This window comes from Pyrgilauda ruficollis, unplaced genomic scaffold (genome assembly GCF_017590135.1).
Source record: "Pyrgilauda ruficollis isolate IOZ18807 unplaced genomic scaffold, ASM1759013v1 scaffold71, whole genome shotgun sequence".
Lineage (NCBI taxonomy): Eukaryota > Metazoa > Chordata > Aves > Passeriformes > Passeridae > Pyrgilauda > Pyrgilauda ruficollis.
In genome coordinates, this window is record NW_024528933.1 from 221,908 (window position 1) to 246,796 (window position 24,889).

The 24,889-nt window shown below is 37.9% G+C and overlaps 1 protein-coding gene across 4 annotated transcripts in view; it reads left to right on the forward strand.

Moving 5' to 3' along the window:
- The window catches only part of PIP5K1B (phosphatidylinositol-4-phosphate 5-kinase type 1 beta), a 90,854-nt gene extending 69,529 nt beyond the window's left edge, over positions 1–21,325 (forward strand). For all 4 annotated transcript variants that reach the window (XM_041485582.1, XM_041485585.1, XM_041485583.1 and 1 more), the window contains 8 exons: positions 1,883–2,091; positions 3,785–3,868; positions 3,981–4,029; positions 4,491–4,575; positions 8,867–9,022; positions 9,763–9,907; positions 16,189–16,306; positions 20,582–21,325. In XM_041485582.1, coding sequence (XP_041341516.1) covers positions 1,883–2,091; positions 3,785–3,868; positions 3,981–4,029; positions 4,491–4,575; positions 8,867–9,022; positions 9,763–9,907; positions 16,189–16,306; positions 20,582–20,584 — 849 coding nt within the window. In that variant the 3' untranslated portion in view covers positions 20,585–21,325. The remainder of the gene's footprint in view (positions 1–1,882; positions 2,092–3,784; positions 3,869–3,980; positions 4,030–4,490; positions 4,576–8,866; positions 9,023–9,762; positions 9,908–16,188; positions 16,307–20,581) is intronic.
- Positions 21,326–24,889: the final 3,564 nt, after the last annotated feature.

Below are 24,889 nucleotides of genomic sequence, written 5' to 3' on the forward strand. Positions count from 1 at the left end.
TTATAACTGCAAAATAAATGTGGCAATGCTTTTCCCAAGCCTGACTAGCTCCTGTTCTGGTTTTGCATGAACAGTGTTGCTTACTGTATTATTAAGGTGTTCTTTTTCAGCCTATCCTGAATTTAGTTTCAGCATTTTATGGCAAACATTCATTGACTACATATTTTTAATGAATACATGATGTTGTAATTTCTTTCTGAGAAAGTCTGAGTAAAGGATAGCAATAAGTAAGCAGTAAATAAAATTTTAGACCTTTTTGGCACCGAGTGCCTTTGTACCTGTTACCTATGCTATTTTTGCAATTTATGATTGCAAACCACCAACATGTCCACACAATGCACAATGAAATTCCAGAATCTTGTGGTTAGAATACAGCTTTTGTTGTGTATAAAATCCTTTGTGAGTTCTGTCATCAGAAGATGCTGTGGACTACGAAGGCCATACATTAGCAGCCTTTTTCTGGTTCCATTTGAACTAAGGCGTCACTGAGTAGGATCCCTCTGCACAAGAGCAAACCCATGGTGTTTAAAGTCATTCTTTGAGTCTGAAAATCAGATCCGATTTTGTGCCATTCTATGTTTATGCTTTGTTTCATCACTGCTCTGGTTATCTGAGCAATGAGTATTTTTCCAACAGTTTGGGTAAGTGGTATAAAAACCTTATGATTAGACATACAGATCCATACTAAATTACTGTTTTACTGCCACATAGTTTTCAACCTATGCAAGTACTGAAATTGCTTTTTTTTTCATTAAGAGAAGGGATGTTTCTGCTTAACCAAAAATACTTATGTTTGGATAATCTGTGTCAAAATTACATACCTAGAATCTACTCTCATCTCTGTAAAATCACTTCTTTTCTTGTTCATGTAAAAAGATGTACTATTGCCTCTTGATTCTGTGACAAAAATTACACCATTATCTTCAGGCATTATGTGCCAAAACATATGAATCACTGCTGAGCTGCATGAGGTGAAGGAGAGGTGAGTGGCACAGCATATCCCTCCTGGCTGTTACTGGTGTTTCTCCCTCCACTTAGCAGTGTCGTGTAAGACATTAAACACAGTCGCTGTCTGTCATTAAACTGTTGCTGTGAACAGTTTGGTTATTTTACTAGATGTGATCAAAGCTTGCTTTAGTTCATGTTTGGGTATTGGCTTGAGCTTTCATGCTTTCAATAACAGCATGCCAGACTTCATAATGGTGTAGTTGAGTAAAAACAAATGAAACTATTTGTGTGTGAGAAGACATGCTGCCAGAGACAGAAATGGTTGGTAGAACTAGAAGAGAAGGACGGTTGCTTAAGTCGTGCTTCAGAAGTAAAACCTGTCTTTTGAGTTTAGATAGGCTCTATTTAGCCTGGTAGAGAAGTGCATGATTTTTGTACTCCAGTCCCATTAGATGCTAATAAGAGGGTGGCAGCAAATACTATTGTTGCCATTTGAAAGTTCTCCAAGAGTACGGTCTCTCTTACAAATAGAAGGTGGAGGGGAGATAAGAGAGGAGGATAGGCAAAAACGCTCGGGGAGGTCTGGAATGTGCATTAGAGATAATTTTTAAAATGTGTTGTTCATAAGTATATGATGGAACCATTAATTGATTATTTGTTATAAAGGAAAAGGTGCTGCCTGGAATTATCTTCCTTGACTAGAAAATAACATCAGGTTGCATTTCAGCTGTGCATCTTTCTCACTTGTTACAAGAGCATTCAGCTAATTAGAGTACTTCACTTGTGGATAGTAAAAGTTTTTTGTGTAACTGTAATTTCACACACTTCCTAATAAGAGAAGCTTGTGCCTTGAGAGCCTGTTTTCAGTCAGGTTTGCGAAATGCTGCTGTGTAATTCTTTTGTGTTTTCAGTGTAGTCATTCCTTCTTTGGTAGGTTCTAGAAAGTTTTAAGATCATGGATTACAGTCTGCTTCTGGGGATCCACATATTGAACAGTAACATGAAGGAAAGAGGAGAGTGTTCCCAGAGTGCATCAGATGCTAAACGCCATGGAGGGCAGAAAGTTCTTTATTCCACAGCCATGGAGTCTATACAGGGCCCTGGGAAGTCTGGAGACTCCGTCACCACAGAGAAAACAAACACGTAAGTGCTGTAACCTGCTCTTAACATTGCTTTTCAAAGTATTAACAGGCAAAACTTTCATGAGTACACTGCATTCCAGGAATTGAAAGATTGAGCCTTCTTTTTTTTTTTTTTTTTTTTCCAAAAGCTGCACCACCAAGATTTGCCAGAGAGCATGAAATTGGAATGTTGGTCAATAGATTGATAGTCTTTAAATACATGATAGTTCAGAGTGACTTACGTATGCACACATGCATTCTTTTATAAAAGAGATGCTATCAGACAACTGTTACAAGAGTCCCAGCTATAATCTAATTTTAACTGAAAGCAGCCTGGTGAGACCAAAGCAAAACCAATAAATTAATATTGAAATGGATATTCCTAGAGGGGTTGTTTTCATCTTGAAGTAGTATACTCAATGTACATAGAATGATATCATCAACCACTAAAGTGCAGTCATATATTATATTTCCTGAGATTAAGAATTGATGTTTTCTCCTATTTTTCTGTCTAGCAAAAACTTTAATAGAAATTTGAATTTATAAACAATCATTATTCTGTTGTTTCCTTTATAATATATTAAGTGCTATAAGAGTATTATCATCACCATTCAGCATTGCATACAATCAATCCTTTATTTTGATGAGGATTTAATCTAAAGTTAACGATTTACTTTTCTCCTGGTTCTCAAGGGAGCTGTGTAGATAAATACAACTAATGATATAGAAATCTGTGCTTAAACCTACAGCAAACGAGTGAGAGGATTATGATTTTTCATAATTTGATAATAATAATTATGTCAAATTTTTATTATTTAATTATGAGAATTATTCAGCATTCACAGAGAGTTTCCAGACACTGAGAACTCTGGATTATAATTAGACAGAGCTTTATTTCACTTGGTTTTTACCACTCACTCACATTCACAAAGAAGATGGCCAGTGCTGTTGTACAATGGCAGAGGTGTTGCACTAGCTGGGCTCCCACACCACGTGAGCTAATATAGTCCTACTCAGATGCTGTCAAGTGTACTCCTTTCTTGCTCCTTGCACTATCTCGTTCATATCGACATAATGGCTAGTGGAGCAAAAAACAATGCTGAGGTTCTAAAATGGACCATTTTTCTAGGTGTTGGAGTAGGAAGAGAGGGTTTTAGAATGACTGTTCATGGCTGAGTATGGATCCGGGACCAACTGGAGGCCCATGCATTCAGGATTCTCAGTTTGATACTGTTGCTTTATCTGTCACTTATCTGTCTGTAAAGAAATTTTGGAAAAGCACAGTAATGCATAATTTTTAGGGAAAAATATATGAAACTACCTTTTTAGACTTTGATTAACATGCAGACTCTCTGTGATTTGTTACCTATGATCACTAAAGTGAGAAAATTCTCCCTTATCTAAAGTTACTTATTTTCCTTGGCAATAAACTGATGTATACTTTCTTCCACTTTTCAGATCATCTGAATATTTCCAATTCTGTCTAAAATGTGTCTTAATTTTTTTTCATCATGTATATTTACCACTGAATCCCAGATACTTCAAATTTTCTGTTTAAAATCCATTGCATGCTAGGTGACTTAAATTTGACTGACTTTGCATTGTGGCATCTGACATGAATATTGTCTACTCCTTTGGGTTTACAAGTGGGTACAGTTCAGCTGGTAACTGGTGATCAGAGATGTCTTAAAAATATTCTATGTTGTTTCTCTTAGAATGGGAGGTATTCCAGCAAAAAGCCATAAAGGTGAAAAGCTGCTTTTATTTATGGGTATTATTGATATTCTCCAGTCATACAGGTAAGTTGAACTTCAACTTTCAATGAATTTTCACTGAGCAAAATATTCTGAAATTACTTATAGAAGTGGAAGCTTTATAAAGCAGTTCTGATTTAGTTTTTTACATACTTAGGTTAATGAAGAAGCTCGAACATTCTTGGAAAGCTCTTGTTTATGATGGGGTAAGTAGATTTTATTAATTTTCAAACTGCTGATATTTTAGCTGGTGGACCAGCTCATGTTGACCAGGAAAAAATTTGTTCTGGTACATTTGTAGTCTAACCTCACCATGTGGTTTGAGCTCCTGCTGAAATCTTCCCAATACATGCTCTGGTTTTATTTGTCGAGCTTTCAAAACACAACTAATAATATTTGTTTGCCCTTATAACTTGCACAAGTCTAGCCACCTAGCAGAACATTGATGAATCTATAACTGAAAAATGTACATAAATTGAAAAAAAAAATTTCAAATGCTTGGAAGATTTTGCAGAATATAGCTGTATAATTCATAACTCATAAATGGTAATGATTCACTATTTTTTACTATGCCTGAAATGCATAATATAGTTCTCCTGAGGTGTCCAGCTTCTCCTTGACACCTTACTTGTGGAAAATGTGACTGAGATCTTTTTTAATCTTGTAGGATACTGTTTCAGTTCACCGACCAAGTTTTTATGCAGACAGATTTTTAAAGTTTATGAATGCAAGAGTTTTCAAAAAAGTTCAAGGTAAGAGAGTAATGACTTCTACTCTTTTAGATATTTTTATAATCATAACCTTATAATGCTCCTGTCTTGGCAATAAAACAAGCCTTTCTTCAACATCATATAGCACTTTTTTAGCTCCAGTCAAGAAACTAAATTTCTGACAAGTGGGATTTTACTCCATTAGTAAAATTAGAGAGAATTATGTACTATGTATTTTTGTCACATCAGGCCTGTCTAAAGTGGGCTTCAGGTGACCTAGACACTCTATCACTCCCCCTCTTCAACTAGAGGAAGGAAAAGTTATAACAAAAGGTGGGTGGGTTCAAATAAGGACAGGGAAACACTATGTCCCTGACAGTGACATAGTCACCAATTACTATCCTAGGCAAAACTGACTCAAATCAGGGAAATTAATTTAGTGTCTTACTAATTAAAAAAAAAAAAAAAAAAAAAAAAACAACCAAAAAAAACCACAACAACAACAACTTTAGAGACACCTTCATGCAGGCTTTTCCATCAAAAGTTTAGATCTTTAATTTTCACTACCTTTTCTACCACTGGTAGAAAGTCATACTGGCCTTTGTTGCTCTGCATGTTGTCTAAAGATGATACCATTTTTCTGAAGATATTCGAGCCTGTGAACTCTGAGCCTCTCCATGAAAACCAGTGTTAAAGGCCTGGCAGATCAGAACAACAAACACGATTATGTGTAAAGGCATATGAAGAAGAGGGAAAACTGATACTTAAACAAGAAGGCAGAAACGTACATGATAAGTATTTTGTGAAATTCTACATAAGAAAAAGAACAGGCTAGAAAGATGAAAGGAAAAGGCTGAGACTAATTATACTTAAACAATTAAGATATTTTAAGGAAAATGAAGGAATCTTTAAAAGAAAAAGAGAAAATTGGAATTAATCCCAAGTAGTGATTCCCTGTATGCATGATATGTTATGGCAGCTTTTCAGGAAAATAAAACTTTTTGTGAGTGTTATAAATATTAATGAATTGATGGATAATTTCTCTATAAATTGACCATGATAGTGAAAGGAAATTCAATCTGAACTATTGCAAGTGCAGAGAAGGATGGTGATGGGGGACAAAAGAGACCTGGACAAGCTTGAGAAGTGGACCCATGGGAACCTGACCAGGTTCAACAAAGTCAAGTGCAAAGTGTTACATCTCTGTTGGGGCAACCCCAGATACTAGCACAGGCTGAGGGATGAACAGATGGAGAGCAGCCCTGGGGAGAAGGACTTGGGGGTGCTGGGGGATGAGAGGCTGGACATGACCCAGCCATGGGCACTCCCAGCCCAGAAAGCCAAATGTATCCTGGGCTGCATCCAAAGCAGGGTGGGCAGCAGGGCCAGGGAGGGGATTCTGCCCCTCTGCTCTGCTGAGACCCCTCCTGCAGGGCTGCATCAGCTCTGGGGTCACAGCACAGGAAGGACATGGAACTGTTGGAGACAGTCCAGAGGAGGGTCAACAACTAGAGGGATGGAGCCCCTCTCCTATGAAGTCAAACTAGGCAAGTTGGGGATGTTCATCCTAAAGAAGAGAAGTCTATGGGGAAATCCTGTAGCAACCTTCCAGTACCTAAAGGGGACTTAAAAGAAGGCTGGAGATGGACTTTTTAAAAGGGTAAATGATGACAGGACAAGAGGGAATGGCTTTAAGCTGAAGAAGGGTAGATTTAGGTTAGATGTTAGGAAGAAGCTCTTTACAAGTGAGGGTGATTAGGCACTGGAACAGGTTGCCCAGAGAAATGGTAGATGTTCCATCCTGGGAGTGTTCAAGACCAATTTGGTGGGGATCTGAGCAACCTGCTCTAGTGGCAGGTGTCACTGGGCTCAGCAGGGTTTGGAGCTAGGTCATTTTTCATATTGCTTCCAACACATGCCATTCTTTGACAGTGCTGAGATATGCTCTATGTGTGTGCAGTAAGAAAGTCTCTAACAAATATACTGGCAAAGCAAAGATGAATGCTTGAGATTTGATGAGGTCCAGGCAGTTCTTTGGGGAAAAGCTGTTTGGATTATTGTGAGCAATGAGATTTTTTTTTTCCAACAATTATCACAAGTGGTATAAAACCTTACAGTAAAACATTCAGATTAGGTGTTTTGAATAGTGTGCCCACATACTAACTTGCTGCTTTACTACCAGATTATTTTTTAAACCCATGGAGGTGATGCTGAAATTGCACCTTTTTTTTTTTTTTTTTTTCTCCTAGTAAGAGAATGGCTGGGTTTGATTACGCTGTAGGAGAGAGTGTTTTCTGAGTTGAGGGTTTTTTTATGAAGCAGTGTTCTTGACAAATAAGTATTAACTGATGGGCTAGAATTTTCTAGTTTGTAGAGGAAATTGTACTTTAAAATGGATCTGAGTTAGCAGTTTCATAATCCTGCTCATGGAAGTGTATTTGCTTTGGAGTTTGAGTGTCAAAATGTGGAATGGTCACTCGGCTCAAATACTACAGGAGGAGTGCTGAGCATATGGCATTGTCTTAAACTGTTAGAAGGTGTTTTGCAAATACTTTCTGACCAGTGTTATGCTGGTCTCTAACATTTTCATTAGTTATCTGGATTGAGAAACAATTCTGTGTGGACAGAGAGACAACAAAATACAAACAAATGCTAGAACTAAATAAGATTTAAGTAAATAAGATTTTTAAACTAAAAATGACTACAAATACTAGAATAAATTAACAACTTAAAGTGTTCAAAGTTAAGTCCTTTGGAAAAGATTGGTTAATAAGAAAATAGAAGCAACTGACAAAATGTGACAAAATGTGAAAAAAAATTCAGCTTAAAGGAGAAAGGAGCCTCCTGAGACCCAGTTCTCTTTAAATCTTAGAATAATTTTGCCAAAGAACTGGTGGGACTTCTGCTGTCTGAGACAATACTCAAAGTAACTCATCTGCATTGATAAAGAATAAAGAGTGTCTGCTCCTTACTACTAGACACTCCTGTTTGACAAAATAAATACCATACATCTTGCCTCAACATCTGTGTCTTTTTTCCCCCAATTCTTTCTAATTTTGACTGCTAGATTTGTTCCAGGACAAGACACAACCTGTTCTGTATTTGAAGCCTACAACGTACAATTAAAGTATATCATGCCTAATTTTCTCTCTGATCTTAATTAATCTGTCTCATTTTTCCTGGCAATTAACCTGTCTAAGTATCCTACTCTTATTGATTTCCTCTGTATACGGGGCTCTTAATGCACTTTTGTACAGATTAATGGTTCAAATGCATTATTATTCTTTCAAAAATAATTGGGAGTCTTCCTGCCTTCAGGAATATTATATCTAAACTTTGAGTCAGACATTTCAGTTTAAACACTTTAGCCCTGCTCTGAATCTGTTTTTTTCCCCTACTGCACAGAACAACCATGCATAATTAACAACAAAAACTTAATAACTGGATTTAGCCTTGGGCAGAGACTAGCTCAGCAACTGTCTTCTGTGTTCTTTTTTAAAAATACCCTGGAACTATGTAGCTGATTCTTTCCTTCAGTCTTCAGCCAAGTGACTTAATGTGTTTAATTTGAACTTTGTAGTAAAGCAATAGTAAAGCAATGAAGTGTTATAGTGCATCTGAAGTATGCATTTGCAGCCAGTGCATCGAGATCAGCAGCCAGCAGCTGAAAATCACGAAATTAAATAGCTGGTATCCTTTTGGAGAAAAACTACAGATGGGGGTCGTAGTTCAGTAGTAGGGGCAGTGATCAGTTGTAGAGTTTGATTCAAAATACTTTTTAAATATGCAGGCTCTGCTGAGACGTATAAAAGAGGTGCTAATACCTGAGTGTGTAGGCCATCAAGACTGTGGAAGTGTTTATTTTACCCAAAAAGAAATGTTTGACAGATGAGTCTGAAGTGGAAATTCTTCAGTATCATTACATAGACGTAGTTAACAGCTCAAAAAAAAGATCATAACCTCTCAGAATACTCCAAATGTCTTTTCCATTTTTGTATTTTCTGGGTTTTTTTCCTGTATCATTCTGTCTCTGATTACATGGGTTGGTACTCCATAGGAGCTTTTTAAATCATTGGTGCCAGTGACTTGACTTATTGTCCTATAATAAGCAGTAAGAAACTGAAAAAGACAAAAGTACTTCTCTTGCAGATGAAATAACAATACCTTTCACTCTAGTTTTAATGTAATGTTTGTAAAGTAGGTTTCTGGATATGTTCTTCATCTGTGTTCAGAACCCATATTTTCTATTTGGCTTACTTTTTCGTTTGCTGTTAAAGATGTGTAGGGAGATAAGATGACATCATTCAACATCTATGTTCATTTGGTAATGCAGCTTTAAAGACTTCACCTTCAAAGAAACGGTGTAATTCCATCACAGCCCTAAAGGCAGCATCACAAGAAATAGTGTGTGCAGTTAGCCAGGAGTGGAAGGATGAAAAGCATGGCATTCTTGCTGAAGGACAAAGTTATGCCAGCCTTGATGAAGAAGGTACGGTCTTTCAAATGAACAACCTAAATTATGTTATTAAAATTTTTGTATAAACTCTAGAAGTCCTGTAACTAGAACACTACTAGTATGGCTGAACTCTCAAAATCAGTCAGGTTGTTCTTCTGGAGAGAGTAGTTAGTAATATTTGTCAAAATGGACCTCCAGGAGCAAGGCAAAGTCAGAATCAAAGTTTGTAATATGATGTTAAACTTTCAGATTTCAGAACATCCTGAAAAAAGTATTCAGCCCAGGTAGAAAATTAAGGCCAGAGCCACTGCTATCCTTTTCACTGATCTCTAAACACACGTCACATGAAGTGTTTTGAAGCTCAGTTCATTGTTCCCAGAGTTTTTTTGAAGAGATACAACTTTGCCCCTTTCAGAACTTGCCTGCAGCCATGATGAAAGCAGAACAAATTACCTAATCCAGTCTGATAAATGAGCCCTGGTAGCATGAGTATAGTCCTCAGATTGAGAAGAATTCATAACTCATACCTCTGTTTAATATTTGACTTTGGAGTTACTCTGTATTCTGCTGAATGTACTTGTTAGCAGCTGAAATACATTCTGTAATATGAAAGAGTGTGGGTATGGGCATATGAATAATACCATCTCATCAATTCAAACATTAGGAAACTTCAAGAAACTTATGAGGGCACTATGGGACTCGATATACCTATGTGAAGATTCTTGGGCTAAATTTAAGTTTGTTAACATTGTTCTTTTTTTCTGCATATGCAGTACTAGGTTCGCACCACCGACCGGATCTAGTGCCAAGCACTCAATCTCTGTTTGAAGCAGCTTCCTTGGCAACCACACTTTCTTCTTCTTCCTTGAATGCAGATGATCACTGTCAACGTGATCAACCTACACTCTATTCTAGCAGGTAAAGAATAGTTTGTAATTGTACATATTGTAATTGGGGATCATGAAAGAGAAAGCATAAACATGGTGGAAAATGTTATATGAATTTCTCTTCCTGTTCCAAAACTAAATTGGATATGTAAACTTTGCTTGGGCCTTAGTCTGTACCATAAACCAAACTACATTAAGGTCAGGGTAGGAAGTACTTCTTGTAATTTGGCTGTAGACTGAGACAGCTGTAGAAAATGGTGATGTGCTAGGAAAAGGAAAAATTGTTCTTTATTCTGAATGTACAGTGAATGTACACTGAATGGTCTGCTTTAAATTCTTCCATAACAACCATTTTCTGAAGTAAATTTCTGTGAAACTTCATCCACAGGTGTGCTTAGATCCTGTCTGATTTTAATCCAGGAAGTGTCAGGAATGTCTTAAGAAAAGTTGTGCAGATGCTAGTGAGCTAGGTTAAATGTGATTTGAGTTGTGTTTGAATATATTTCAGTTGTGTCAGTCCAATACCATGCTTAAGCCAGAAAGTCTTGCTGAGGGATTGTATGTGCCTGTATGCTCCCTTGTGAATCTGAAGTGTGCTGTGTTGTGCCATCTTGCCTGCTTGCAGATCTCTTTACTGTGTATTGAGCCATTTCTTTGCCTGCTTCCATCAAGAAGGGTAACCATTCAAGCATCTTGAATATTGTTTGGAAAAATTTGGAGTCCTGAACTACTCAATGTATAAATTTGACAAATGCACTCATGTGCCAAGATGTAGTTCTTTCCTGTAAACTGCATGTTGCCCATAAAATCAAGTTATTTTAAAAGCAATCTTGAGGCAGTAGGTTTTTACCTCCTGTTAAATATTTGACAACTGTATATGCCTAAGAAGTAAAATTACTTGCAGCATTACTTGATGACAGTGATATTTACAGCTTCCATTACCTTGAAATAAATTTACTGATGTGGCATCTTCCATATGTCTGATCGTTTGCTATAAAAAATTGAATGAAGCATGTTTTGGGGTGTAATGAAGATGAAGCTTTTATTGCAGAACAAAAATGTTTCTGCACAAGCTTTAGGAAATAAAACTACTGATGAATAAGCATTAGTAGAAAAAGAGCTCATTCACTTCAACTTGTGTCAAGTTATCTGTAGGACTTCAATATTCATGATCTTTCACAAAGTTTTTTTCTTTGACAGAAATAAAGTTATAAAGTACTTTAAGTATCAAATAAAACTACAGAACTGCTTTGTGTCAGCATCAGTCAGGAAAAGCAAATGGTGAAGTTGTTTGAATAAAGAGTTCAGATCTAAAGCATTTCAAATATTCTTTAGTTTCTAAAAAGTTAAAATTTTAAAAAAAATTAAAAATTTTAATAAATAAAAAAATTAAATGTAAAGAAAACCTATGAGTATTATATTGTACTGTAAACATACTACAAAATAGCAGGTCTACTATGATTGCACATCTAGACTCACTTACTTTCCAGTAGTGATGCAGTCAATGAAATAATCTCTAATGTAGGACAAGTTGCCAGCTATGTGATTAGCATGTGTATCTTAAAAAATCAGATTGTTAGTGTCTGCAGTCCAGGTATGGACTTCATCTTTACAAGAGGGCACATTCTCTGACACAGCAGACCTGGTACTAGCATTCACAGATGTGTGGTTCTCTCCGTATCTTCTGCCAGAACATCTACACTGTAGCCAAGAGATCTGCCATGGGGGCTTACCAACTACCATCTTTGCTGGTCTAGGTGTACCTTCTTCAGCTAGGGTCTGGAGGCACTTTTTAATTGTCATTAAATAGTGGTGTGTGTCACAATCTCAGTATGTACAATTCATGAGGATTTGCTTCCCTGTCATGGCTAGGAGTTAAGAAAGCTGCAAAGCATGCTCAGTATTGAACTAATTTCCATAAGATTCGGGGAATCTGCTGTTTTGTACCCACTTCTTTTGGCATCAGTTCAGAGAGGTCATTCCTTCTTCCTGACACTAAAAAAAATATACATTTGAAGTTTTACTTATGTTTTTGTGGTTCACTGAAGGAACTTCAGTCCTCTCATAATAAAAGCTATCAGGGAAATAAACCCACCAAAAAAAACCCATGCTACAATGATACACTGAATTGTAGATTCAGATCTGAAGTTCTTCTTGCCAGAGTTCTTCTTTTGAATATTAGAAAATTATGTGATGCAGGATTTAACATTTGTCTCTGATAAACAGAAAGCTTGGAGCAGTCTTTGAAACAAAGCCTGAATTAAAGATTTGTTTACAAATGTGAGCCTGCTTTCAATCTTTAAATATGTAGTTGACTATGACATTCTGGTTTGTTATTTATTAGAATTGCAGTTTGGCATCTTCTTCATCAGGCTTTTTAATTGTTCTTCAAAGTAACATAGCACAAAGTAGAGAGTACATTAATTTGCTTGTAACCTGTAAGAAATTTCTGGTTTAAGGTAATAAAGAAGAAGAGTCCTATGTGCTTAGTAATAATGTGATATTTGTACATCTCCTTGACTCCTACCAATGAGCAGTATGTGCTCATACACTTAGAAAACAGAATGTATTATTTTCCTCATTAAAAAGAGAGTAATAATACTTTTGGATACCTTGACGCACACACCGTATTTTCTGTTTGCGTTGGGTTTTTTCTTCAGGATTACCCTCTGTTTCTGTTATCCAATGTAATACTTCCCCAAGGAGAGGAAAATGGCTTATAACATAAGAAAGGTGATCAGCACCCTCTCTCCTTGAGAGTGCTCAGCACCTGTGGGTAGAAAGGGAGAGACTGCTGCTGCTGAGGTTAAGCAGACCGAGGTGACTTGCTGAGGCAGAGCCAGCTCTTGAGGCTGTGTCTTGTGATGAGGGCTTTTGTAAAGCTGTCTTGGTACATGTTAAAACTAACATAACTAATTGGTATATAGTGCAGAGAGGTAGGGACTTGTGATTAAAGTGAGAGACTTAGCAGCAGTCATAAAAATACAGCTTATTAGGAGTATTTTTCCAGGCTATAAGCGGATTATTTTCACCAAGTTATTCCTCTGTTGTTGAAAAACTAGAGGAAACCCAAGGTGCTATCCAGACAGTGTGAACAGGAATTAGTACAAATGAAAGAGTCGTGGAGAGGGGGAAATGGCTGTATTTTTCAGTACAAAAAGGACTGGACCAAAAAACAGAAGGAAAAAGAAAAAAAAGACAATCATTGACACATGCTATTCAGTAAATGTAGGCCTTCTTGTATGCCAGAAGACAGCTGGTTTCTTTTCCATGAAGCTGTTTCTCAGTCAAGTGGTTTTGTCATAAGTAATCTCAAGTATTCCTTTAGGAAATGAACAGAATTGACAATTTATTGCTTCTATTAAAATTTTCAAATATTTTCCATTCCTCAAGTAGGTTCAAATTTGGTGCAGAGATATTTTAGTACCTAAAGGGTCTGTTTTCCACTAGGAAATGTAATTATTAGTCCAAAACCACTTCTTTGAAAGGATTTATTTGTTTTGTCTTAGGAAATGTAATACTTACATATTATATTAGGAATTATAAGTGATAACAGATTTTTTTCCCCTTCCAGGAAAAGTTTTCCTATTTAGTACTGAAGAATTAAATTTAAGATGACAAATCTGAATGCCCTAAGCACTATGACTCTTGCCTCACTTGACATGGCTTTTAGAATTGCAAAGAGCTGAAGAAGGTCAATGGTGCTTCTGGAAATGTTTGGAACTTGCTTTAAAATACTTTAAAATGTTTCAAACTGTAGATGTTTTACAATTCTTGTTTAAATATCCCAAGAATATAGAAAATATTTTTTCAATATATTTTTCAGCAGGTCTCATGGGACTCTCCAGTCCCAAACCCAAACAAAATGCCATGATGCATAAAGGGGTGCTTTACCTCCCTCTTCAGAACAATGCCAAGATACTGTGACCTGTATAAGGAGGGCTGCTGAATTCTTCTGATACACCTGAGCTTAAGGGAAAAAATCTATATGAAATCTAATTCTTCTTTCTCTTTATGCCTTCTGTGCCTCATTTCTGGAGGACGTATATGTTGTCTGGACTTCTGCCTTCTTCTTTTTTCTTCTTATCTGTATATTTTTCAATTTTTTGTCTTACCTTTGTGTGGCTGTTTCTTGGTGGAGACCACTTCGAATTTTGGAAGGCTTTGAGGCATTGTGGGTTTGTTCTCTTACACAGTCAAGCTTCCTGAAGCATCCAGACTTTGAAATGCTGTTCTGCCATTTTTTTCCAGTGACAGGGATTTATAGGTATTTCTGTTGCAAGGAATATTAAGCACACCTTTTGCCAGTTGGTGTTCTACATAAACAAACTTTTGTGTGTTAAATTTAAGTGTTCTGTCTATCCACACACTACTGTTAGCTTCTGAAGCTTAGACAACTTTGTCTGAATATGATTCAAAGTGGACTGAATTCACACATGCTTCATGAAAATAAGCAGTTGGGTGGAAGAAAAAGGCTTGAATGCTCAAACGCTATGAAGAGATGCACTGAGACACTAGGGGTATCCCCATGTGAAAGAAAATTTGACTATGATTGAAACAACATGTAATTGTGGCTTAAACAAAGCTTTCCCAGTTCTCTAATGATGGAATTATTTTTGCTTCTTTTTTTCTTTCTTAATTAAGAACCAAGATCAAATAGAATGTATTAGCCAGAGGAGGGCAACAGCAAAGTTGAGCAAGCTCCTTATGGCTGGTCATTTACTGAATGAGAGAAAGTACCTGTAAAAGTGTTTGGGGTTTTTTGGTTTTTTGTTTGTTTGTTTTTGTTTTGTTTTTTGGGGTTTTTTTGCTTGGCTTTTCTTATTCAACCTAAGAATTAAGGATGAGAACTCAGTGCACTGTAGAAACTCTATTAAAACACTGTTCCTCTGAATTACTCTTTCTGAAACACTGTGTATGTGGGGATTTCACTTGTTCTCTCCTGTGCCATCCCCAGTATGGCTTTGCCGTATCAGTCTCATTAAAATCAGACTGCATTGAAATTGGCAATAAATGCAGCTATGATGATGCTATTGAACAAATTTGAACTTCAGTTACCAACTGCTGGTGGCATGTGTATTGCTGTTAAGAGATTAATTACAAGATTTTTGTTTTTACTCTCTTACACTACTCAATAGAATTCAAGTTACACATATGACAATAATGCTAAGTCAATGGGACCTGGGTCATCCTAGTACAAGATAAAGTCTTGCTTTTTAAAAAATGTCAAGTGCATTATATGATAAAAGGAACATTGTAATGTGGTGAATCTAAAGCGCTGTTCCAGTATGACATTGATTCATTATTTTGTTGAGCATTTGAATCTCAACTTTACATGCTAGTTTCTGCATGTTGAATTGTGCATGCTAGTTTTACCCTTTCAGAAGTTCTATCCCATCTGAAATATACTTAAAATAGTACAAAAGGAGAGGGAAATTTGTCATATCTGGACTGATGGCTGTAACCAAGTTTCCCTACCAAGTTATAATTCAGAATTTTTGCTTTTCACCTTGTCTGTAAACAGGTAAGAACTTCTAAAATATGTCCCTGCACAACTGACAGTTGAGTTTTCAAAGCAGCCTGGAGCCTAATTTCTGGCAGCTAGTAAGATATGCGATAAGGGACATATAACTCCATTAAAAGACCTTTGAGAGTTTCAGCTTTGTTGACCAAGTGCATTACAAAATGAGATTTCTGTGGAGGTGCATTTGCAGTTTCACATTATTTCTGTAAGGCAGAGAACAAAAAAATCAATCAATGAATAAAGTAATAGAGTGCGCCTGCTCTGAATAAATCACTTCCTTGCATAGGTGTGATTACTAATTACAATACACTATTGCTCTCCCACTTTTCCTTCTGAACTTATGGCTGCTAGTGAACTGTGTCTGCATGGAAAAGTCCAATGTTACTAATGTTACAATGTGCTTAATTGCTTACTATTTTAAATTACAAAACGCTGCCAAAATTTACACCACTTGTAATGTGGAAGTAATGCATTTTGAGATTAATGAAATTATGTGACATTTACTGTGACATAGTTTCATTCATTAAATAAATATTGAAATTCAGGAATAGCATTATTTTCTGGTAAAATTTTAGTAAATGCAAAAATAAATTGTACAGTTAGTAAAATATGAGCTTCCAGTTATTTAGCCATTGCCAATCTATCTATATTTATTTATTTCATTCCTTTTTTCCAAGTATTTTGAAGATTTTTATGTTTAATAGGGAAACTTACTTTTAAATTTTCAGTTATGACTAAGCTTTGTAACTTGGGCTTTTGGTTGACTGTGTTCTCCCTTCTCTTTGCAGTAAGGGGTTACCTTCAAGCTCAACATTCACTTTGGGAGACAGTGCTATCTATTTGACTTCAGAACAGAGCACATTGGAAATGGAAAATGATAATGCTTCAGTTTTGGATGTCTATTTAGTAAGTTGTCAAACTGTTTCTAATGGACTTTTTTGCTTGTAATTGCTTTGACTCAGGCTCAGTAAGTGACTAAAATACCTGCTCAACTTCAATTCAGAGGTTTATTGAGGTATTTTTTTGTATGAAAAATGCATAAGTTTGCATAGGTATGATTTGCCAAAGCAAGTCGCTAAAGAATTTATATGCATATTAACTATTGAATTAATAATGAAGTATGCCAAAACACCTTTTCATTTTTCTCTAATGGTAGGAGATCTTTTCTGTTGTTTTCTATTGGAGGGAAAAAAACCAAAACCCAAACCAACAGCAATAACAAAATCTTTCATCCTCATGTAGAATACTTCGCAATATAGAAATTAAAATTTCTCAAGTTGGAAAGTTCTGTGTTTATGCCACTGATTTTTAAGCCAATAGAGCTCAGTGTGAAATATATCAATGGGCCCCTCTTCTGATTTTAAGGGCTGTCCAATTGTGACAGCTGATTAAAAATCTATCTTTTCTTTGCTGTTTCAATTCCTAGTAAGCAATTTATCTGACTGCTGAAACATAAAGTCAAGTCTGTATTTTGTTGTCTTCATATCACTTGTGTTTCAAATGTTCTCTTGGTACCCATAGTTCACATTCCACAGATATAAAGGCAGTAGGCACCCAATTCAAGTTCCAGTTGAGTGAAGTTTTTTGTGTCTAATTTTTTTAGGCTGTTCTGAAATTGTTGGTATAAATGCAGGGGACAGGTATGTTAAGCTTGGCCTTTTTTCCCAAAGGTTTATATTCATAAATCATAAACAATTCTGACATTATTCTAGTAATATTTCCCCTTGACTCTCATGGCAAGAATTATACCAGAAATGAAGAATCAAGAGAGGGAAGTTTGTTCTTGTTTTTGATAAATGCTTCACAGATACATGGTTGTTTCCTTTCTAGATAAAATTTATTGTATTCTTTATTTTTCTTATCCCTAGAGTTACTTGATCTTTGTCTTAAGAAATCCATCCTGTCTTAGAATCATAAAACAGCTCAGATTGACAGAGCCTCAGGAGATCATCCAGTCCAATTTTTTGCGCAAAAGGGAGCCTAGATAAGATTATCTAACACTGTTTTGCACCGCAGCTTAAAAACCTCCAGCAATGGGAACTCTGCCACATCCTTGCAGAAGTTGTTTTAGTAATTATCTGTCCAGAAAAAAAAATTTCTTGTGTTCAGATGAAACATGTTTGTTTCTGATCTTACATCAAGATGAAATATGTTTGTCATATTCCCTTTTCCTGTAGGCTGTACCATTGATGTTTTTTTCCTTCTTCTTAGTCAGCAACGCTTGAGTGTGTATAGTACGCAGTTAATAGCTACTAATTTAATAGTCCAGCACACTTCGAGGAGTTGTTGTCCGTCCTGCGTCCACTGACACAAAACAGCAGCACGTACCAGTGGCCAATTAGATGTAGAATGCTTGGTTCCTCCCCCTGGGTGGAGCATCTCACATTGGGATGACCTAATTTTATCAGTCGTGCAGTGAGGTTTGATGGCCCATTAACAGAAGATATCCACTCCCACCCCTTCTCGAGGGAGTTATCAGGGATGAGTCATGGAAGAGATAAAGAACACTGCACCACCTGGTTTTAACAGATGGTGATAGAATACATACTTTTGGTTACATCTTGCATTGCAAACTAAGGCAGCAGTTAAGCAGAAGCCCAGGGAAAACACAGGCCCGTTACTAGACCAAGCAGAGAACAAAGTTACAGATAATGCTGGCAAGACAGAGGTTCTCAGTACCTTCTTTCCTCCTTGTTCAGTGGAGTGGCTGGAGCCAGACTGTAGCTCCCAGGATCAAGCAGCTACAACACACGTGTTGACCCACCAGTAGTGGCTCAACCCACATAAATGCAAGGCCCAGGAGGGAATATACCCCAGGGTGTCAGCAGAAGTGGCTGGTAGTGTTGCAGGACCACTGTCCTATTATTTTTGAAAATTCATAATGATCAGGGGGTATCCCTGATGACTGGAAGACAGCAGATCTCATACCTGTCGGTAAGAATGGCCCAAAAGATGACTTAGTATCCTTATTGCAGTCCCTAGAAAAGTGGCAGAACAAGCGTCATAGAAACTATTACCAATTAAATGAAGCAAGTGACTGGGAAAATTCAGCACAGATTTATCACAGACGAATCATGCCAGGCTAACCTGATCACCTTTCTAAAACAAATTACCATATTCAGTCAATATGGAGAAAGCAGTGCTGTTGCTTGCCTGCACTTCAGTAAAGCATTTGACATGTATCATGTGTCCCACAGCTAGACAAATGTCAAATATAGACTGGATGGCGGTGATCTGTGAAATGGGCAGGAATCACCTCATAGGTGAGCAACGTGTTTCACTGAGGCTGGCAGCCTGTCCCAAGTGGGGCCCCCCAGGGATCAGTACTGGGCTCCGTGTTGTAACATCTCCATGAATGATCTGGATGGGACCAAAAGCACCCTCACCACGTTTGCTGTGTCACTAAACTGGGTGTTGAGGGGAACTCGTCAGCAGGGAAAGCCACCTTTCAGAGATATGAACAGGCTGGAAGACTGGGCTACAAGAACTGTGTGAAGTTCAACCAAGGAAGTGCAGAATCCTGCACCTGGGAGCACAAAACCGGAGCCCAGCCAGGCTAGGAGCCATGAGCTGTGGAACAGCCTTGCCAAGAGGAGCCCAGGGCTCCCAGCAGACAGCACACAGACACCAGGTCAGCAGTGCACTGCTGCAACTACTGAGGCAAAGTGGATCCTGAGATGCATCCACAGGGCACTGTGAACAGAGAGAGGTGTGACCACCCCACTTCACCAGCGCTTTTCAGACCACACATGGAGTAGTGTGTCCAGTTCTGGCCCACACAGTTCCAAAACAGATGTGGACGGACTGAAGATGGGTCAAAGGAGTGCCATAAAGGTGGTCAAGGATGGGGAGAACTTGACATTTGAAGACAGACTGTAAAAGTTAGGTCTTTTCAGTCCAAAAGTTAGCCAAAAGTTAGGGTCTTTTTCAGGAGGAACCTCAACACAGTTTTCCAAAACTTAAAGGCATGACTACAGATAGTATTGAGACCCTCCTTTTCTCTAGAGGCAGTGGATACAAGTTGTAGTGAGGGAGATTTCCGCTCTATGTAAGAAAGAATTGTTTGTACAATGAGAATGATTCAAGGAAAATGATTTACAATGAGTGTGATTTTATAATGATGAATGATTCACTGGAACAACTTCTGCATGGATATGCAGTAGAGTCCCCATCACAGGAGGTTTTCAAGACACAGCTGGACAGTGATGCTCAATAATCTCATCCAGGCTGCTTTTCCTGCAAAAGGTTGAATTAGATAGCCTCTTATGGTCCCTTTAGCCTGTGCTGATCTGTGGTTCATTTGGCCCCCTTTAAACAGTGAAACAATTTCTTCTTCATAGCTTTTGGATTTAGTTTATAAAGCAACAGTTTTCTTTAAGAATAATACTGCTTAGCACTGTGAAGTACTTCTTTTTCAATTTGAAGTCTGTAGAGTGGATGGTGGAATGCTCTGAAAATCTAGTGACAGGCACAGGTAACACCTTTTGTAATGCTGTCTGTATGAGTTTCAGGTGTGATAATCATCTCTTTAGTTAGTTTTCACCTTGTAGAACATTCATTACTATTATGTCTCAGAGACTGCAGAGACTTTTTTTTTTGTTTTGTTTTGGTTGGTGTTTTTTTGTTTGTTTGTTGTTGTTGTTGGGGGTTTTTTTGTTTGTTGTTTTTGGTTTTGTTTTGTTTTGGTCTTTTTTTGTGAAATCGAGTGATTGCTACATTGACTTGAACATTAGTTGTGCCTGAAAGTTTTTTTATAGGTATGATTTTTCATCTGAGGGAAGACCATCATGCGGAAGCTGAGAGCACTGATATTCATGACATATGAAGACTGCTACTTTTAAGTAGTAAATACCACAGTTTTGCAAGATAAAAATAAGCTGTTGTGAACTGCTGAGTGATCTCAGATTGTTGTGTTTCTCTGATATCCACAGTGTGCAGCATTTTGCAGCAGCAAGTAGTTCTAGCTCACGTAATACAAGTGTACTGCAATGCCTGGAAAACCCCTAGGGGTTTGCTGTTGTACAAGAGACCCAGTGCTTTTGACCAGGGCTCATGGTCATAAGAGAATCACTGCCAAATTTTGCTGCAGCCTGTTTAGGGGAGGAAAGTTGTTACCCTGTGTATAATTCTGTAAGAAAACAAGTAAACACAACTCTTAACTTGTCATTTCTGTATTTCCAGTAACGAAGAATACATGAAGAGTAAAACTAAGAGAAGTGACCATGGTTAATGACGAGCACTTTCTGCACTCCTTGTTTAAGAAGGAGGACTTTGCTGAGCCTAATAGACAAAGAGTAATAATCAACAGAACTAATTCTAAGAAGTGTCAGGATATTTGAACCATAGAAAGAATTGATGGACTTGACAAAAATGACATGAAACATTCCACACTCTGCTGTCATCTGCTGTTGCTTGCTCAACTGTGAAGAACTGTGTATTCAGGCTGCTTTCTACAATATTGCCAATCACCTTTTTTGGACTCTGAAGAAATATTTTCTTATCAGCTCTCTAGTGGTTTCATTTGCATGCATTCTGTAACTATGCACAAGCAAAATCTATTACCTACTTTACCTATTTAAAAAAAAAGACAGTGGTGAATAAAATCAATTTCATTTTTCTGACCCACTCCGTTCTAATTGCTTAGTTCCACATCAGTGGAAACTGGAACTGATGTTGTATGAGGGTTAGGGCAAATCTCTGCACATACCATATGAAAATGAGCTTCTAAAGATACTTTCACTGTTGGTAAAAAGGAGATAAAAATGTTATTTATAACAAGGCCTTATGTTGTGTACATATATTGTCCTTGAAATATTTTTGATTTTACTTTATTTCTTGTAAAAGAGAAATTCTATAATTTATTTAGAAAATACTACTGTAAACTATAGTTTTATTGATGAATAAAAGATTTTATTCTGAAGACTATCACTGCTGTCATCCTGCTATTGATCTACACTGGATTTCATTGTTCTTGCATTTCTCTACCTTCATGGGACAGTCTTAAAGAGGCCTCTTGAGATATGACAAACATGGCATCTGTCTTTACCAGCTCTAAAAGGAAAAGGGAAATCTTGAAATTAGAGCAGGAAAGCCAAAGGAACATACTCAGCGGGCACTGCTTTATAAAACCAGTTCAGGTTTTTCAGTATGGGCAATTATTTTAGGGTAACTACAGAAACTGTTTTGGTTCCCTAATTTCCCAAGTAACATGGAGATAATCTCAAATGCCAGTGATCATCAGTTCAAGATTTCATGTTGCAATGCAGTGGTGTATTTAAAAATTTGCACAGATGTCACTTAGAAAGCTACTGAAGTTATTGGTAATAACATGTCTTCTAGGAATAAGTGTAGTAAACCTGCTAAATTGACGAAATCTGAACTTGGCATTTAAAGTCCTAGAATTATTCTTTGTACCTGTATAGAATTTTTCCTTTAAGGATTTGGTGTGGTGGGTTTTTTTTTTTTTTTTTGGCTTAGCTTGGTGGGGGATGGTGATGGTGTTTTTTTTTTATTTTACTTTGATGTAATCCTATAATCCTGATGAATAAGAAGAATAATTCCTTAATTATGCACAGTATGGAGAAATTTAAAGGGGTTTGGGGTTTTTTGCTTTCTAAGTATGCAGAGTCTAAGGCTTCCTTTGCTTGCAGCCTGCATCTCATGATTACCACTTTTCTAGGCTTTAAAATTAGACTGCTTAATCTCAGCAAGACAATTATTCTGCAGCTCTGAGAAAAGCAAAACCAATCTGCATGTCCTATGAGTAAAACATTTTGTACATCTCCGTCAAGTGTCTGCTCCTTTATGGACAGTGTAGAATGTGTCTCTGTGCAAAGCAGATACTTGTCATTAGTCTCATTTGGAGACAAACATTTAAGCACCCAATTAACCTTCATAAAGAACACGCACGACAATTTTCACCCAATTACCTAGTGACTATAGCATCTGAATCATTTGTTCACAGGAAGAACCCAAAGGATTCACAACTTAACTGCAACAATTCTGTCCAAAAGCAGAATGTCTATACCATACAATTCAGAGACTGAGACATCTTTTGTATACAATCCCTCTGTCGTGGGCAATTTAATTTCATACAACTCAATGGTATTTTCCCAAACCCTTCCACCAGACAGTGACACAAGAGCAATCAGTAGCACACTCCCCCTGTTCTTCATAGAAGCCATTGCTGAAACATTTAATATTTACTTAAAGTAAAAAATCTATCAGCTCTTCCCAGACTGAATGTGTGGGGCATGACCCTGCAGTGCTTCTGCATCTGGAACTTCTTCACAGGTATTTTATGCCAGCATAAAAATACTGATCCCAGTATTGTGATATGAACAACATTAATTGTTCCTGTTGTTCTAAGGGACAGGAATCAAGACGAAAAAACATTAAGAAACCATTGTTAAAATTGCTAATCCCTAATTTGAGCCCTTTAGAAGTTGTGTGACTGATTCTTGCTTGGTAATAGCATCTTGTAAAATTCACTACCTTCAACTTCATGTTTGAAGTAACTGTTGTTACATTTATAAAAATTTGGTATGTGAAATTGCTAGTACTAGAGAAAATACTTAATCCACATGAATTCATTGATTTGTCATTAACTTAAAAATACAAAATGAACATTTCCGGTTGAGAGTTGTGTATGACTTGGATGACTAGAGAAAAATCACTGTGAAACTAGTTGGATAATATAAAAAAATCTGAGGTTCTTTTTATAGGAGAGGCAAGCTATAAAAATAAGCACCATCTTTAAATAGATTAAGTACTACATAAAAGAACAGGTATTCTTCCTTTCTTCTAGCTGTTTTCCCCCTTAACTACCAAGGTATGAAAAATCAGCCGCTTGCTTTACCAATGATTTCTGTGGTCTGATACAAGTTATTTGTTCCTACAAGCCTTATCTCGGTCTGTAAACGATTATTACTTGTAGAAACATAAGCAGCTTCTCCCAGCAGGGCTAAGAATGGGTTGTTTCCTCAAGGAAATAAAGAGCATCTTAAATCTGCTTGATGTATTAAAACCTCCCGCACAAAATACAACAAGAACACAAACTAAGAAGAGCACTGGTAACAAAGAAACACATCGGAGTCTGTTGAAAACGGACAAGAAGCTGGCTGTTAGATAACGGTTTGATACAAACAGCTTTTAGGTAAAACAGACTTCATCATTTCAGTTGAAATTTGCGCAAGCGGCTTGTTTGAGATTTTTCAACTTGTGTAAAGTAAAATAATTTTGGCTTATAGAAAAATATTACAAAATTACAGATATTGGTGAGAAACTTGATAACTCATTCCCTAATGCAGTGGAATATCACAGAATCAATAGAACAGCTTGGATTGGAAGGGACCTTTCAAGGTCACCTAGTCTAACCCGTCTGACATGAGCAAGGACATCTTCAACTAGATCAGGTGGCTCAGAGCAACTAGCTGCTTGCTGTAATTAAGAGGTTTTGAAATATAAAAATGCATCACACAGTATGCATTTTCATGCTTAAGCGGTAAGCTTCTGAAACTTTTGGTCCTGTCCTGTGGAAGGCTCTGAAGCAAAAGTTGTCTGTGTTCCCACAGAAACTGTGTGGGTTTTTAAAGAAAACTTTATAGAAATTATTTCCTACCTCTCTACTTGGCAAACCTAGTTTATGTCTTTCAGTTTAAGTAACAACATGACACGTCTGACTGAGAATCTGCATCTTCACACACTGCTGATAGTATGGCATCACCAGCACTTATGTAACTTAGTGGAAAATGTCAGGTGTGATAAATTATGTGTTTTATTTTACTGGCTGAGGGAAACATTTTACCTGCAGGACGTAGATCAGAATACTTCCTGTCACCCAAAATAGTCCTCGGCCGGGTCCCTGCGTGAATGCTTGGTGCGTAGTGTGGCTTCTAACTGTTATTTTTCCCAGGCGCCAGCTCCTTGTATGTCTCCTCAGCGAGGCCGCTCTGCCTGAGCGGATGCGGGCAGACACTCGCCCGCAGCGGTCGCTGCCCGCGCCGAGAGCAGCGCCGTGCCGAAGGCGCTCGGCGCGGGCAGCCGCGTTAAATGGCCGCCGAGCTCCTTGTCTCTGGGACACGTCGGGGTCGAGACCTCGCCGACAGGAGCCTGAGCAGCACACCGGGCCCAGCACTCGTTTCCTAGGGACAGCCGTGCCAGGCCGTGCTAGAGGCGGGGGGAGGATGCCGAGATAAGGCTGGCGGGGAAACCGCCGCCGCCTCGGAAGCCTCGGCGGGCGGACAGACCGTGCTCGGCTCCGATACACCTGTGCAGTCTCGGAAGCAAAGCACTTGGGTTTGATTTATCCTGGCGCTGCTGAGGCTGGAGCCAGCAGTGGCTGGGAAGAAGACAAGACCCGCACGTTCTCCCTCAGCTCGGCTCGGCTCTGCCGCGCGACCGAACGAGCCCTCAAGGCCCGGCCCGCGCGGCCCCCGCGCTCTCCTCGCGGCGCCGCGGGGGGGCGGTGGCGCGCGCCGGCCCGGCCCG